The sequence below is a fragment of the Mixophyes fleayi genome, chromosome 10 (genome assembly GCF_038048845.1).
Source record: "Mixophyes fleayi isolate aMixFle1 chromosome 10, aMixFle1.hap1, whole genome shotgun sequence".
In the NCBI taxonomy this organism is placed as follows: domain Eukaryota; kingdom Metazoa; phylum Chordata; class Amphibia; order Anura; family Limnodynastidae; genus Mixophyes; species Mixophyes fleayi.
Window position 1 is genome coordinate 104,848,291 of NC_134411.1, and position 17,656 is coordinate 104,865,946.

Sequence of the window (17,656 nt, forward strand, 5' to 3'; positions counted from 1 at the left end):
GGGATCCAGCAGTAGTCCGGGTCCAGCTAAGGAGGGGATCCAGCAGTAATCAGGGTGCAGGTTAGGAGGGGAGCCAGCAGTAGTCCGGGTGCAGGTAAGGAGGGGATCCAGCAGTAATCAGAGTGCAGGTTAGGAGGGGAGCCAGCAGTAGTCCGGGTGCAGGTAAGGAGGGGATCCAGCAGTAGTCCGGGTGCAGGTAAGGAGGGGAGCCAGCAGTAGTCCGGGTGCAGGTAAGGAGGGGAGCCAGCAGTAGTTGGGGTGCAGGTAAGGAGGGGAGCCAGCAGTAGTTGGAGTGCAGGAAGGAGGGGAGCCAGCAGTAGTCCGGGTCCAGCTAAGAAGGGGATCCAGCAGTAGTCCGGGTCCAGCTAAGGAGGGGATCCAGCAGTAATCAGGGTGCAGGTTAGGAGGGGAGCCAGCAGTAGTCCGGGTGCAGATAAGGAGGGGATCCAGCAGTAGTCCGGGTGCAGGTAAGGAGGGGAGCCAGCAGTAGTCCGGGTGCAGGTAAGGAGGGGATCCAGCAGTAGTCCGGGTGCAGGTAAGGAGGGGAGCCAGCAGTAATCAGGGTGCAGGTTAGGAGGGGAGCCAGCAGTAGTCCGGGTCCAGCTAAGAAGGGGATCCAGCAGTAGTCCGGGTCCAGCTAAGGAGGGGATCCAGCAGTAATCAGGGTCCAGCTAAGGAGGGGATCCAGCAGTAATCAGGGTGCAAGTTAGGAGGGGAGCCAGCAGTAGTCCGGGTGCAGGTAAGGAGGGGATCCAGCAGTAATCAGGGTGCAGGTAAAGAGGGGAGCCAGCAGTAGTCAGGGTGCAGGTAAGGAGGGGAGCCAGCAGTAGTCAGGGTGCAGGTAAGGAGGGGAGCCAGCAGTAGTCAGGGTGCAGGTAAGGAGGGGAGCCAGCAGTAGTCCAGGTGCAGGTAAGGAGGGGAGCCAGCAGTAGTCGGGGTGCAGGTAAGGAGGGGAGCCAGCAGTAGTTGGGGTGCAGGTAAGGAGGGGAGCCAGCAGTAATCGGGGTGCAGGAAGGAGGGGAGCCAGCAGTAGTCGGGGTGCAGGAAGGAGGGGAGCCAGCAGTAGTTGGGGTGCAGGAAGGAGGGGAGCCAGCAGTAGTCCGGGTGCAGGAAGGAGGGGAGCCAGCAGTAGTCAGGGTGCAGGAAGGAGGGGAGCCAGCAGTAGTCGGGGTGCAGGAAGGAGGGGAGCCAGCAGTAGTCGGGGTGCAGGAAGGAGGGGAGCCAGCAGTAGTCGGGGTGCAGGAAGGAGGGGAGCCAGCAGTTGTCGGGGTGCAGGAAGGAGGGGAGCCAGCAGTATTCAGGGTGCAGGTAAGGAGGGGAGCCAGCAGTAGTTGGGGTGCAGGAAGGAGGGGAGCCAGCAGTAGTCGGGGTGCAGGAAGGAGGGGAGCCAGCAGTAGTCGGGGTGCAGGAAGGAGGGGAGCCAGCAGTAGTCAGGGTGCAGGTAAGGAGGGGACCCAGCAGTAGTCAGGGTGCAGGAAGGAGGGGAGCCAGCAGTAGTTGGGGTGCAGGAAGGAGGGGAGCCAGCAGTAGTCGGGGTGCAGGAAGGAGGGGAGCCAGCAGTAGTCAGGGTGCAGGAAGGAGGGGAGCCAGCAGTAGTCGGGGTGCAGGAAGGAGGGGAGCCAGCAGTAGTCGGGGTGCAGGAAGGAGGGGAGCCAGCAGTTGTCGGGGTGCAGGAAGGAGGGGAGCCAGCAGTAGTCAGGGTGCAGGAAGGAGGGGAGCCAGCAGTAGTTGGGGTGCAGGAAGGAGGGGAGCCAGCAGTAGTCGGGGTGCAGGAAGGAGGGGAGCCAGCAGTAGTCGGGGTGCAGGAAGGAGGGGAGCCAGCAGTAGTCAGGGTGCAGGTAAGGAGGGGACCCAGCAGTAGTCAGGGTGCAGGAAGGAGGGGAGCCAGCAGTAGTTGGGGTGCAGGAAGGAGGGGAGCCAGCAGTAGTCGGGGTGCAGGAAGGAGGGGAGCCAGCAGTAGTCGGGGTGCAGGAAGGAGGGGAGCCAGCAGTAGTCAGGGTGCAGGAAGGAGGGGAGCCAGCAGTAGTCGGGGTGCAGGAAGGAGGGGAGCCAGCAGTAGTCGGGGTGCAGGAAGGAGGGGAGCCAGCAGTTGTCGGGGTGCAGGAAGGAGGGGAGCCAGCAGTAGTCAGGGTGCAGGAAGGAGGGGAGCCAGCAGTAGTTGGGGTGCAGGAAGGAGGGGAGCCAGCAGTAGTCAGGGTGCAGGAAGGAGGGGAGCCAGCAGTAGTCAGGGTGCAGGTAAGGAGGGGAGCCAGCAGTAGTTGGGGTGCAGGAAGGAGGGGAGCCAGCAGTAGTCGGGGTGCATTGAGTGGACAGATAACGATGGAGAGACATACCTTGCAGTAGGAACAACACAACCAGCAGGGACATGGTGACTGATCCTCAGAGATATCGCAGTGTGTCTGCAGGAGAAGAGAACCTTTGTTAATGTTTGCTGAGGGAGGAGGTGGGAGGGGGGGGGGGGGGGTTCTGCTTCTCACACTGACAGTAACAATTCACTGAAAGAAGCTGAGTATTAGAATTACAGCACAGCTCATTAATTACTGATCGTGTGTGCAGCAGGGACTGGCTGGCAAATTATTGCCCAGGGCAGACTTGGCTCAGCAGTCTATTAGGAATATTTTAAAGGAAAAAGATGCAGGTATCCCAATATGGCACTGACCCCGGGGGGCAAATGCCCCCCTGCCCAGTCGGCTCCTGCTGTGCAGGTAGGGAAAAGGGTACAGCTACCAGGCAGGGAAGGGGTTACAGACCACCGTGCAGGGCTCAGGCAGGGAAGGGGTTACAGGTCCCTGGCAGGGAAGGGGTTACAGATCACTGTGCAGGTCCCTGGCAGGGAAGGGGTTACAGGTCCCTGACAGAGAAGGGGTTACAGAACACTGTGCAGGTCCCTGGCAGGGAAGGGGTTACAGACCACCGTGCAGGTCCCTGGCAGGGAAGGGGTTACAGACACCCGTGCAGGTCCCTGGCAGTGAAGGGGTTACAGTCCACCGTGCAGGGCTCAAGAAGGGGCTATATATGAAGGGTGACCAGGAAGGATGGGGTCAGGCTGTGTCTGTGCCTTTGAAGTGTTGCACTGTGTAGAGCAGGTTGTGTCCTTGGGATATAATGGGCAGATTGTGTCACCTGTCAGTCTGGCAGTGCAGACATTGTTGGCTATTGTCTCAGCAGGTTCCGGTGAGGTCTCCGCCCCCTCAGGTGTGTACACAGGTAATTCCACCTTTCATGTCATAATCCCATGATCCTCCCAGATGAAAATGCCACTCAGCCCCTCCCTAATAACAGTCCTGAATACAAAGGACATGAAGAACATACAAATCCTCATGCTGGTTTGCCAGCATCTACCTGATTCTGTTTTTCCAGTTGCAATAACCTGGGCTGAATTAGATTCCAGTGTTATAAAGTACAACAAGCTACCTGCGGCTCCCTAGCGCCCCCACGTTTATATATCCCATACTCTGTGAAGCTCCAGGATAATATTACTGATATATTTACATAATTAGATGTTGTGTGTGTTAAAGAATTTAGAGTGTAAGCTCCAATGGAGCACGGACAGATGTGAATGATTCTATATTCTCTGTACAACGTTGCGTCATATGAAGGCGATAGTAAATATATGAAGATATATTACTGTGTGTCTGGTGAGCACTGCAGAGCGAGGGGCAGATGGTGACATCACCACAGGCCCGGTGGGGCAGTTCAGTATGGGACTAAGTAAAATGCCTAAAAATGCAAAAAGTTCAAACAAATAAAGGTACATTTTAATGTAAAAATGTATATTTTATACCATAGTAACCATACGCTGAATTCATTTATTAATTATAAAATAAATTCAGAGAGAAGAGCTGCTTTTATCCCCTTGTTATCCAGAGCTCTATGTAACACAGAATGCTGGAAGAGGCACTAACTGCAACGCAGCAGTACGGCCTTCACTGTGGAAATGCTGATCCATGTACAAGTCAGTGAGCAGCACCCAGGACCTCTGATCTCTAGGAGACGAAGGGCTCTGGGCAAAAGAGATCCCCATGTCCCTCAGATTGTAGATAAGCTGCATAGTGACTGCACCTGTCCATTATTATGAATGAAGAGGAGAGGGCTGCGGTCTGGTTATACCCATAATGCTCTGTGTACAGAAGTCAGACACATCCTGTATGTCACTCACGTTACACACACATACTACATGTCACTTGTGTTACACACACATACTACATGTCACTTGTGTTACACACACATACTACATGTCACTTGTGTTACACACACATACTACATGTGACTCACGTTACACACACATACTACATGTCACTCACGTTACACACACATACTACATGTCACTTATGTTACACACACATACTACATGTCACTTGTGTTACACACACATACTACATGTCACTTGTGTTACACACACATACTACATGTCACTTCTGTTACACACACATACTACATGTCACTTCTGTTACACACACATACTACATGTCACTTGTGTTACACACACATACTACATGTCACTTGTGTTACACACACATACTACATGTCACTTCTGTTACACACACATACTACATGTCACTTGTGTTACACACACATACTACATGTCACTTGTGTTACACACACATACTACATGTCACTTCTGTTACACACACATACTACATGTCACTTGTGTTACACACACATACTACATGTCACTTATGTTACACACACATACTACATGTCACTTGTGTTACACACACATACTACATGTCACTACCGTTACACACACATACTACATGTCACTTGCGTTACACACACATACTACATGTCACTTGTGTTACACACACATACTACATGTCACTTGTGTTACACACACATACTACATGTCACTTCTGTTACACACACATACTACATGTCACTTGTGTTACACACACATACTACATGTCACTTGTGTTACACACACATACTACATGTCACTTGTGTTACACACACATACTACATGTCACTTATGTTACACACACATACTACATGTCACTTGTGTTACACACACATACTACATGTCACTACCGTTACACACACATACTACATGTCACTTGCGTTACACACACATACTACATGTCACTTGCGTTACACACACATACTACATGTCACTTGCGTTACACGTGAAGGATGCGTAGAGGAGAGGGACAATAAACCAGCCGCCCCCTGTACAGCCTCATGTAGTATATTTTCCTATCTGCATCGTGTTTGTCTTAGTTCATACGCAGTGAGTTGTGTGCTCTTCCTGTAATGTCTTCTCTATATCGTTACCACATAGGCTGTATGTTTGTCAGCTGGATAGTGGTGGCTGTGGTAGGTCTACTGGTTACTAGATACACAATTTCCACTCTATTAGTAAATAAGTTTCTAGTCTGAGTCTATGAGCTGTAACTGAAAAGCAGTGTCCTCAGGAGCCCCCTGAAAATCAGCCGGTCCCCAGCGCTGTGGGATTGTGGCCCCAGATGAACATATAGTAGCCACATAACCACGTTACAACCACCCCTCATTCATTTCTACCATTTTTATGCTAAAATACTGCTGGGTTCATCCACAAGTATGTCTGTGCGGAGACATCAGGACCATCTAGTACATTATATGTAGAAGGTCTTCTAATATGGTAGGAGTGCACCTAGAAATATATGTAGGACCAGACATGCCCCCGATCCTCTCAGCTCCACCTATCATGGGCTACGACATCCACAGGGGCTCAGTGAGAGACAAACCCCCGTTACTGTTTCTGCACGTAGCATACAGTTACAGTTACTTTAACACTGAGATATGGCTGGTCCTCTGTGTCAGACCGAAGCTGTGACATCATAGCCCAGCGCAACACTCCCAGCCTATCACAGGTAATAAGCCGCGTCTCCTCCCTGTCAGCGACCAGCGCTATAGGCCAAAATAAAGCACTGAATATGTGAAATTATGTCCCTCACTCAGTGACCACCATAGTTTTCCAAAAGGTAGCGCTGGGCCAGTATATACAACACAGAGAGCATCCTAGTGACCTCCATACAATATAGAGAGCATTCTAATGACCTCCATACAATATAGAGAGCATCCTAGTGACCTCCATACAATATAGAGAGCATCCTAATGACCTCCATACAATATAGAGAGTATCCTAGTGACCTCCATACAATATAGAGAGCATCCTAATGACCTCCATACAATACAGAGAGCATCCTAGTGACCTCCATACAATATAGAGAGCATCCTAGTGACCTCCATACAATACAGAAAACATTCTAGTGACCTCCATACAATATAGAGAGTATCCTAGTGACCTCCATACAATATAGAGAGCATCCTAATGACCTCCATACAATACAGAAAGTATCCTAGTGACCAATATACAACACATAGATCATCCTAGTGACCTCCATACAATATAGAAAACATTCTAGTGACCAATATACAACACAGAGAGCATCCTAGTGACCTCCATACAATACAGAGAGTATCCTAGTGACCTCCATGCAACACAGAAAACATTCTAGTTACCAATATACAACACAAAGAGCATCATAGTGACCTCTACACATTATAGAGCTTTCTAGTGACCTCTACACGACATAGAGCATTCTAGTGACCTCTACACAACATAGAGCATTCTAGTGACCTCTACACAATAAAGAAAGCATTCTAGTGACCAATATACAACACAGAGCGCATCCTAGTGACCTCCATACAATACAGAAAACATTCTAGTGACCTCTATACAATACAGAGAGCATTTTAGTGAACTCTATAGAATACAATACATAAAGCATTCTATTATTATTATCTTTAATTTATGTGGTGCCACAAAGGGTTATCTGTGCCTTACATTGAGGATGGAGCAAAACAGAAAACGGCGTAAAGCGCATTACAAAAACAAAGTGCAGTAAAGTTCAGTAAATTATTCCCCAAGTTGACCATAGGACAAAAACAGGACACAACAGAGTAATACAAAAACAAAGTGAAGTAAATTATCCACCCAGATTGGAGCAGGTACACCAGGCAAGGAGGTATAAGTGAAGGCCTGGTCAATAAGAAACTAGAGAGGGGAAAGGGGAGAGAGGAGGAGAGAACTGAAGCACGCCAAACCTGTGCCCAGGAGTGTGGGCGCAGCTAACAGGATCAGAGCACGCAAGGTGCGACGGGAGAAGATGAGACCAAGGGCAGAGCCCTAGTGACAAGGTGTAGAAATAATGTAGGGGTGCTGAGGAGGACAAGAGGGCCCTGCTCGCAGGAGCTTACAATCTAGAGGGAAGGGGCAGACTAACAAGAGACAAAGCGGGGGATGAGGGTGAAGGGAGTCAAAGTCTGTTGGGAGAGATGAACAAGAGTGGGTGGTAACAGGAATAGAGGGACAATGAGGGTGAGGAATATTCTGACTGGTGAAGTAGGATCAAGAAGGGGCAGGGGATGGGTTAGACAGAGGCAGGTTAGGATTTCCTAAATAGATGGGTTTTAAGGGAGCATTTGAAGATATTCAGTCTGGGAGAAAGCCTGATAGAACGAGGAAGATCTTTCCATAGAAAGGGGGGCAGCATGAGAGAAGTCTTGAATGCGGGAATGAGACGTGGAAACCAGATTTGAGGTGAGGCGGCAGTTGTTAGCTGACTGAAGGGGGGAGAGGGAGTATGATTGGAGATGAGGATGGAGACGTAAGGAACAGCGGAGTTGGAGAAGGTAATGGAGGGGGAGCCAGTGCAGTGCTTGACAGAGAAGGGAGGCAGATGTAGTCCGGCGAGAGAGGACGATTAGTCTCGCTGTAGCATTGAGTATGGACTGAAGAGGAGCAAGATGGGTGTGGGGGAGGTCAGTCAGGAGGAGGTTGCAGTAATCAAGATGGTAAATGATCAGGGCCTGGATGAGAAATTTGGTGGTGTTGATAGAGAGGAAGGGTCTGATACAAGCTATACTGCAGAGGTGAAATCGGCAGGATAGGGTGAGGGACTGTATGTGGTGGTTAAGGAGCGGAAGGGGTCTAGAATGATACCCAAGCTTCAAACTTGGGGAAGAGAAGACATCCCCACGGGAGGTTTCTGTCTTCCGTGAGCTTGCCTTAGGACACCTGCGTTACAGTTTGACAGGTGTACCGCCCCAGTATTACCAATAGTGATGGAGAGGATGGGAGGGGGAAGACTATAAGTTCAGATTTGGGCATGTTCAATTTAAGGAAATGAAAGGACATCCAGGAGGAGATGGCTGAGAGGCAGCAGGACACCTTAGAGAGGAGGGGAGAGGAGAGGAGAGGTAGATTTGAGTGTCATTGGCATAGAGGTGGTACTGGAGGCCGAAGGAACTGATAAGTTCACCCAGTGGTATACAAAGAGAAGAGCAGAGGACTGAGGACGGAGCCCTGAGGCACTCCAACAGAAAGTGGGAAGGATGGGAAAGAGGTGGAAACAGAGAAAGCGCGGATAGAGAGATAGGAGGTGAAACATGAGAGGACAGTGTCAATGCTAAGGCCAATGGTGCTAAGGATGGGCAGCAGGAGAGGGTGATCAATTGTGTCGAAAGCTACAGACAGGTCCAGGAGAATAAGCAGGAAGTTGTGGCCTTTGGATTTGGCAGAAAGAGGATCATTAGTGACCTTTGACAGGGCAAATTCTGTGAAGTGGAGAGGGCGTAATCCAGATGGAAGAGGATCGAGGAGGGAGTTGTTGTAAAGATAGCTAGAGAGACAGTTGTAGACAAGCTGTTTGAGCAGTGAGAGTTGGGTCGGTAGTTAGACAAGATGGTGGGGTCAAGAATCTGTTTTTTGAGGATGGGCGAGAAAAGCACATTTTTAAAGGAAGAGGGGAAGATAGCAGTGGAGAGGGATAAGTTGAAGAAGTGGGCAAGGTGTGAGCAGGCAGTAGGTGAGAGGGATCTAAGGAGATGGGAGGGAATGGGATCAAGAAGGCAGGTTGATGGAGGAGAGGACATAAGTAGAGAACGGATTCTAATGACTGATAGACAATACAGAGAGCATTCTAGTGACCTCTATAAAAAACAGAGAGCATGCTGGTGACTGATATAAAATACAGAGAGCATCCTAGTGACCTCTACACATTATAGAGCATTCTAATGACCTCTACACAATATAGAGAGCATCCTAGTGACCTCCATACAATACAGAGAGCATCTTCTTGACTGATATGCAATACAAACAGCATTCTTGTCACGTTTCTGCAGAATATTTAGTGGATCCCTATTCTCTGTCAGTGAGTGGTACTCACTCAGGAGCGCGGAGTCTAACGGGTAGGATGTTTTCGCCAGTGACCCCAGCAAGGAGCTATGGGCTTCGCTGCTCCTATCCTGCAGGTTGCGGCCTCCCAAATGAGTGTAGACAGATAAATGGTGGAGCTTGAAACAACGGGTTGGTAACTCAGAGCAACAGCAGGAGAATCACTGATACAGCAACAGTTTAAACAATCAATGAAGATGGATTAGAACTAGCTGGCTTGTAATTGGTAACTCAGGGTAACAGCAGGAGAATTAATAATACAGCAACAGTTCAGACAGTTAATGAGGATGGATGGAACTGGCTGGCTTGCAATTAGTAACTCCGGGTAACAACAGAAGAATCATTGATACAGCAACAGCTCAAATAACAAAGGTAGGACTAGCTGATCCAAGAATGGTACCTCAGAGTAACAGCCGAGGAATCACTGATACAGCGGAAGTTCAAACAGGGAGGACATGGAATAGAACTTTAGCTGATCCATAAATGACGACTGTAACTGCAAGAGAGTTACTGGTTACAGCCACAGTTCAATATGCAAAATAATAAGGAAGGAGAACTTAGCTGACCCGTGAATGGTGATTCCAACAACTGGTGAGTCACTCGTTACAGCCGCAGTCCCAGCGTAGAAGCAGCAAAGGATAGTTCATAGGTAGGATCCGTAGAAGGGAATACAACTGATCCAGACAAATAAACGAGGCACAGCGCAGGAGACAAACCAACGGAGGCCAAGTCCTATAGAGAGTGTATGTAACTCAAAGTACAGGCATTGGACAGAGGGACCATGGGAGGTTTAAATAGCGCTCCAAATTCCTAAGCACCAATGGGAACAGGTAGGAGGTAATAAGTGAGGGCAACAGGCGGCACATGCGCAGAACCAAATACAGAAGAGCCTTGATATCGAAGTAGTCACCTAGATCATTGCTTCCAGGAAGAAGGTAACAATACTGGTACTTGTCTATGGGACCGCGTGTGACACTTCTATTAGCTGATATACAATACAGAGAGCATCCTAGTGACTGATATACAATACAGAGAGCATCCTAGTGACTGATATACAATATAGAGAGCATCCTAGTGACTGATATACAATATAGAGAGCATCCTAGTGACTGATATACAATACAGAGAGCATCCTAGTGACTGATATACAATATAGAGAGCATCCTAGTGACTGATATACAATATAGAGAGCATCCTAGTGACTGATATACAATACAGAGAGCATCCTAGTGACTGATATACAATATAGAGAGCATCCTAGTGACTGATATACAATACAGAGAGCATCCTAGTGACTGATATACAATATAGAGAGCATCCTAGTGACTGATATACAATATAGAGAGCATCCTAGTGACTGATATACAATACAGAGAGCATCCTAGTGACTGATATACAATACAGAGAGCATCCTAGTGACTGATATACAATACAGAGAGCATCCTAGTGACTGATATACAATATAGAGAGCATCCTAGTGACTGATATACAATACAGAGAGCATCCTAGTGACTGATATACAATACAGAGAGCATCCTAGTGACTGATATACAATACAGAGAGCATTTTAGCGACCTCTATACAAAACAGAGAGCAATTTAGTGACTGATATACAATATAGAGAGCATCCTAGTGACTGATATACAATACAGAGAGCATCCTAGTGACTGATACACAATATAGAGAGCATCCTAGTGACTGATATACAATACAGAGAGCATCCTAGTGACTGATATACAATACAGAGAGCATTTTAGCGACCTCTATACAAAACAGAGAGCAATTTAGTGACTGATATACAATATAGAGAGCATCCTAGTGACTGATATACAATACAGAGCCTATAGGGAGCCCTGAACTATCACTTTGACCACAATACAGAGAGCATTTTAGTGACCTCCATACAATACAGAGACATCTTAATAAATGTGGCACGGGCACACTTCTGGTGATGCATACACAAACAACTCCTTGCTGAATAAACAGTACTTTTATTGTTCATTTCACAAATAAACAGCACACTTTCACCAGGATGACACCAGGAAAACTAAGACTGATTAGACACAGTCCTTCTGTCTAGACACCGGCCATTATCTGGCCTCAGTTACATTCAACAATGAAAAAGACTTAACACTCCTCCCACAGCCCTATGTAGATGGACAGGACTTCGCCCTTAAAAAGGAGTTCTCTGCAGGTGTTCTGCTTGATTGCTCTCACTGCAGACAAACCCTGTCAGCTTGCTGTTAGCTGTGGAAAAATGCTTCTAAACCACTTTAAAATATGTAAGTTAAATCATACTCTATACTTATATTGTCACACATATGTCCTCTCCTGTGTATCCTTGAACTAGGGGCACTGCTGTATCTAATTCCTCTTTTAGAGGCCTGTGACAAACCGCACCCTTTGTCACATAAACTATATGGAAAAGAGAGAACATTCTAGTGAGCTCTATAAGATGCAATGTAATAATCAATATACAATACAGAATCAGAGCCCATAGTGATAACGTTACCCCCCTGTTGTCCTATCTCCAGGGCCCTGGCAGTTCTAGGACAGCATAGTACCCAGTAGACAGATCCCAACACTCTGATTGGTGGACAGTTCCAGCCATTCACCAATCAGTGACTGGGATCTCCTAACATTGGTGAATGGCCAGCGCCATCCTCCAATTAGTGTACTAGGAGCAGCCGATAGGTTAGAAAAATATTAAAGCTAACGTACCATCAGCGCACTCAGCTGCTGAAATACATTTTTACGGAGTGATGTGGACAAAGTGCTGCTGTCAGCTTTATACAAATTGATTACAACAGAAATACTGTCATTTAATAGAAAATATTTAAATTTAAAGCAATTAGACGGTGCGTTGTAAACATGGCGCGAAAGACACCTGCGAGATGCTGTATGGGGATGTGAACTAAAAACATTTCCTGCTACCTACTATATATTAATAGCATAAGTACGACTTTTATGAGTGACTTATTTCTATAATGTCATTGCCTGAGTAGGGCACATCTTATACCAAATTAAAGGTATTGGTCTGTAGATTTGCAGAAAAATGTTGGTGTTGTAATCAGTTGTATCGTTTCGAAGTTAATTCGTAAAACATCCGCCCACCATTTACAACAATGCATCAGCATTGTCCTCTGTAAAATGTGACAGTTTGCAATACACCTGTGCACCTGCTGGGCGACCTAGAGCATGTGACCTGCTGGGTGGTCTAGAAACTGTGACAGTTTTTTGCAGCCCTGCTGGGTGACCTGGATCATGTGACCTGCTGGGTGATCTGGAAATTGTGACAGTTATTTGCAGCCCTGCTGGGTGACCTGGAACATGTGACCTGCTGGGTGGTATAGAAACTTGACAGTTATTTGCAGCCACATATATCAGCGTGTCTTGCGGGGACCATGCATAACAATGTAACTTCGATGGGAGAAGTTATACATATAATGAAGTGTATAAAGAAATTCTTTAGTTACGTTAATATAGTGATTGATAATGTAGTTACTTATTCATTAAACTCCGTTGTTAAAATTTCTACATGTAATGCAGTGTATACAAATTTTATTGAACTCTGTTACTAAAGTAATTTATTTATTATATTTCAGTATAATTTAAGGCGATTACCGCCGGGTTTCTCTAGTAAGTATAATTCACAAACAGATTATTATGTATGGACTAAACACATTATTCTATGGTGCACACACACACACAGATACACATACAATGATACACACACAGATACACACACACACATATATACTGACACACTGTCTGTAACTTCTTGTTTCTGTGTCTGAATCTTGGGAATATCTGTAACACCTCGATGCCACATTCCTCACCTCCAGGTATATTTACCCCAAGTGCAAACAGAGCAGACGGAGATGCTGGAGGCTGCCCGGGAAATTCCCTTTATACATCCCCCATATTTGTACATCGTGTTCAGTCTCTCTCCTCAGGCTCCTGTATAGGAGGTCATTATAGGAGCACAAATCTGCCGGTGCAACGGACACATATAGGCTGACACGGCTGTATAGTGGTTTACACAGACTCTCCTCTGTATTACATGCAGTGCCTCATACCTCTCTATTACACTGACTCTCCTCTGTATTACATGCAGCACCTCATACCTCTCTATTACACTGACTCTCCTCTGTATTACATGCAGTGCCTCATACCTCTCTATTACACTGACTCTCCTCTGTGTTACATGCAGAACCTCATACCTCTCTATTACACTGACTCTTCTCTGTATTACATGCAGTGCCTCATACCTCTCTATTACACTGACTCTCCTCTGTATTACATGCAGCACCTCATACCTCTCTATTACACTGACTCTCCTCTGTATTACATGCAGTGCCTCATACCTCTCTATTACACTGACTCTCCTCTGTGTTACATGCAGCACCTCATACCTCTCTATTACACTGACTCTTCTCTGTATTACATGCAGTGCCTCTTCCAGAGCCTGGGGCGAGAAAGACAAACGCCGCCCCCTAGCCTTCAATTTTAACCAAATTAACCTAAAATATTCCTAAATTGCGCCCCCCTTCAGCATTGCGCACTGGGCGGTCGCCCCTGTTGCACAGCCTTAGTTACGGCCCTGCTTACCTCTATTACACTGACTCTCCTCTGTATTGCATGCAGTGCCTCTTACCTCAGTATTACACCGACTCTCCTCTGCATTAAATACAGCACCTCATACCTCTCTATTACACTGACTCTTCTCTGAATTAGATGTAGCACCTCATACCTCACTATTACACTGACTCCCATTCCTGTACTGCATGCAGTGACTCTTACCTCAGTATTACACCGACTCTCCTCTGCATTAAATGCAGCACCTCATGCCTCACTATTACACTGACTCCCATCCCTGTACTGCATGCAGTGCCTCTTACCTCAGTATTACACTCTCTCCTGTGACTGTGCCTCTCCTCCCCTGTGGCATGTAGAGAGCTGGGAACGTCCTCCCAGCCAGTTCACACAGCCACATCCTGAATCCCGGCATTGTCTATGAGATGAGGACATTGCACGTGTCCCAGTGACTGGGGATGAGTCACAGCAGCTAGATGCAGCCACCAATGACAGGTGACAGATACCAATCTAGATCTGTATGCCGGCTGCTGAATAGAGACGTTCCCCATTTGTTACTCTACATACAATACACATATAAAGAGACATACAGAAATCCTATTCTAGCTGTGAGATCCAAAGAAGAAACATCAATAAACATCAACACCAACATCACCACCCAGCAGATATACACAGCAAATAACTACCATTTATGGACTGACCCTCGGTGTGTTTTCTAGTCCCCTATAGACTGACCCTCAGCTTATTCCCCTATAGACTGACCCTCAGCTTGTTCTCTGTTCCCCTATAGACTGACTCTCAGCTTGTTTTCTGGGCTCCTATAGACCGACCCTCAGCTTGTTCTCTGTTCCCCTATAGACTGATACTCAGCACGTTGTCTGTTCTCCTATAGACTGACTCTCAGCTTGTTCTCTATTCCCCTATAGACTGACCCTCAGCTTGTTCTCTGTTCCCCTATAGACTGATACTCAGCTTGTTCTCTGTTCTTCTATAGACTGACTTTCAGCTTGTTCTCTGTTCCCCTATAGACCGACCCTCAGCTTGTTCTCTGTTCCTCTATAGACTGATACTCAGCACGTTGTCTGTTCTCCTATAGACTGATACTCAGCACGTTGTCTGTTCTCCTATAGACTGATACTCAGCACGTTGTCTGTTCTCCTATAGACTGACTCTCAGCTTGTTCTCTATTCCCCTATAGACTGACCCTCAGCTTGTTCTCTATTCCCCTATAGGCTGACCCTCAGCTCGTTCTCTGTTCCCCTATAGACTGATACTCAGCACGTTGTCTGTTCTCCTATGGACTGACTCTCAGCTTGTTCTCTATTCCCCTATAGACTGACCCTCAGCTTGTTCTCTATTCCCCTATAGACTGACCCTCAGCTTGTTCTCTGTTCCCCTATAGACTGATACTCAGCTTGTTCTCTGTTCTTCTATAGACTGACCCTCAGCTTGTTCTCTGTTCCACTATAGACCGACCCTCAGCTTGTTCTCTGTTCTTCTATAGACTGACTCTCAGCTTGTTCTCTATTCCCCTATAGACTGACCCTCAGCTTGTTCTCTATTCCCCTATAGACTGATACTCAGCTTGTTCTCTATTCCCCTATAGACTGACCCTCAGCTTGTTCTCTATTCCCCTATAGACTGACCCTCAGCTTGTTCTCTATTCCCCTATAGACTGATACTCAGCTTGTTCTCTGTTCTTCTATAGACTGACCCTCAGCTTGTTCTCTGTTCTTCTATAGACTGACCCTCAGCTTGTTCTCTATTCCCCTATAGACTGACCCTCAGCTTGTTCTCTATTCCCCTATAGACTGATACTCAGCTTGTTCTCTGTTCCACTATAGACCGACCCTCAGCTTGTTCTCTGTTCTTCTATAGACTGACCCTCAGCTTGTTCTCTATTCCCCTATAGACTGATACTCAGCTTGTTCTCTGTTCCACTATAGACCGACCCTCAGCTCGTTCTCTGTTCCCCTATAGACTGACCCTCAGCTCGTTCTCTGTTCCCCTATAGACTGACCCTCAGCTCGTTCTCTGTTCCCCTATAGACTGACCCTCAGCTCGTTCTCTGTTCCCCTATAGACTGACCCTCAGCTCGTTCTCTGTTCCCCTATAGACTGACCCTCAGCTTGTTCTCTATTCCCCTATAGACTGACTCTCAGCTTGTTCTCTGTTCTTCTATAGACTGACCCTCAGCTTGTTCTCTGTTCCCCTATAGACTGACCCTCAGCTCGTTCTCTGTTCCCCTATAGACTGACCCTCGGTGTGTTCTCTGTTCCCCTATAGACTGATACTCAGCTTGTTCTCTGTTCCCCTATAGACTGACCCTCAGCTCGTTCTCTGTTCCCCTATAGACTGACCCTCAGCTTGTTCTCTGTTCCCCTATAGACTGACCCTCAGCTCGTTCTCTGTTCCCCTATAGACCGACCCTCGGTGTGTTCTCTGTTCCCCTATAGACTGATACTCAGCTTGTTCTCTGTTCCCCTATAGACTGACCCTCAGCTCGTTCTCTGTTCCCCTATAGACTGACCCTCAGCTTGTTCTCTGTTCCCCTATAGACTGACCCTCAGCTCGTTCTCTGTTCCCCTATAGACCGACCCTCGGTGTGTTCTCTGTTCCCCTATAGACTGATACTCAGCTTGTTCTCTGTTCCCCTATAGACTGACCCTCAGCTCGTTCTCTGTTCCCCTATAGACTGACTCTCAGCTTGTTCTCTGTTCCCCTATAGACTGACCCTCAGCTTGTTCTCTGTTCCCCTATAGACTGACTCTCAGCTTGTTCTCTGTTCCCCTATAGACTGACCCTCAGCTTGTTCTCTGTTCCCCTATAGACTGACTCTCAGCTTGTTCTCTGTTCCCCTATAGACTGATACTCAGCTTGTTCTCTGTTCCCCTATAGACTGACCCTCAGCTCGTTCTCTGTTCCCCTATAGACTGACCCTCGGTGTGTTCTCTGTTCCCCTATAGACTGATACTCAGCTTGTTCTCTGTTCCCCTATAGACTGACCCTCAGCTCGTTCTCTGTTCCCCTATAGACTGACCCTCGGTGTGTTCTCTGTTCCCCTATAGACTGATACTCAGCTCGTTCTCTGTTCCCCTATAGACTGACCCTCAGCTTGTTCTCTATTCCGCTATAGACTGACCCTCAGCTTGTTCTCTGTTCCCCTATAGACTAACCCTCAGCTTGTTCTCTGTTCCCCTATAGACTGACTCTCAGCTTGTTCTCTGTTCCCCTATAGACTGACCCTCAGCTTGTTCTCTGTTCCCCTATAGACTGACTCTCAGCTTGTTCTCTGTTCCCCTGTAGACTGATACTCAGCTTGTTCTCTGTTCCCCTATAGACTGACCCTCAGCTCGTTCTCTGTTCCCCTATAGACCGACCCTCGGTGTGTTCTCTGTTCCCCTATAGACTGATACTCAGCTCGTTCTCTGTTCCCCTATAGACTGACCCTCAGCTTGTTCTCTATTCCCCTATAGACTGACCCTCAGCTTGTTCTCTGTTCCCCTATAGACTGACTCTCAGCTTGTTCTCTGTTCCCCTATAGACTGACTCTCAGCTTGTTCTCTGTTCCCCTATAGACTGATACTCAGCTTGTTCTCTGTTCCCCTATAGACTGACCCTCAGCTTGTTCTCTGTTCCCCTATAGACTGACTCTCAGCTTGTTCTCTGTTCCCCTATAGACTGATACTCAGCTTGTTCTCTGTTCCCCTATAGACTGACCCTCAGCTCGTTCTCTGTTCCCCTATAGACTGACCCTCGGTGTGTTCTCTGTTCCCCTATAGACTGATACTCAGCTTGTTCTCTGTTCCCCTATAGACTGACCCTCAGCTCGTTCTCTGTTCC

General features: G+C 47.3%; 1 protein-coding gene across 3 annotated transcripts in view; it reads right to left on the reverse strand.

Moving 5' to 3' along the window:
• LOC142104651 (adhesion G-protein coupled receptor G1-like) overlaps nt 1–17,656 on the reverse strand; it is a 67,432-nt gene that overhangs the window by 41,590 nt on the left and 8,186 nt on the right. The window contains exons 1-2 of one of the 3 annotated variants that reach the window (XM_075189448.1): nt 14,119–14,218; nt 2,334–2,399 (exon numbers count right to left, since the gene is read on the reverse strand). In XM_075189448.1, coding sequence (XP_075045549.1) covers nt 2,334–2,367 — 34 coding nt within the window. In that variant the 5' untranslated portion in view covers nt 2,368–2,399; nt 14,119–14,218. Of the gene's footprint in view, nt 1–2,333; nt 2,417–3,027; nt 3,074–14,118; nt 14,219–17,656 lie in introns of those variants that run through there. The other 2 variants (XM_075189449.1, XM_075189447.1) reach the window with 2 other exon arrangements.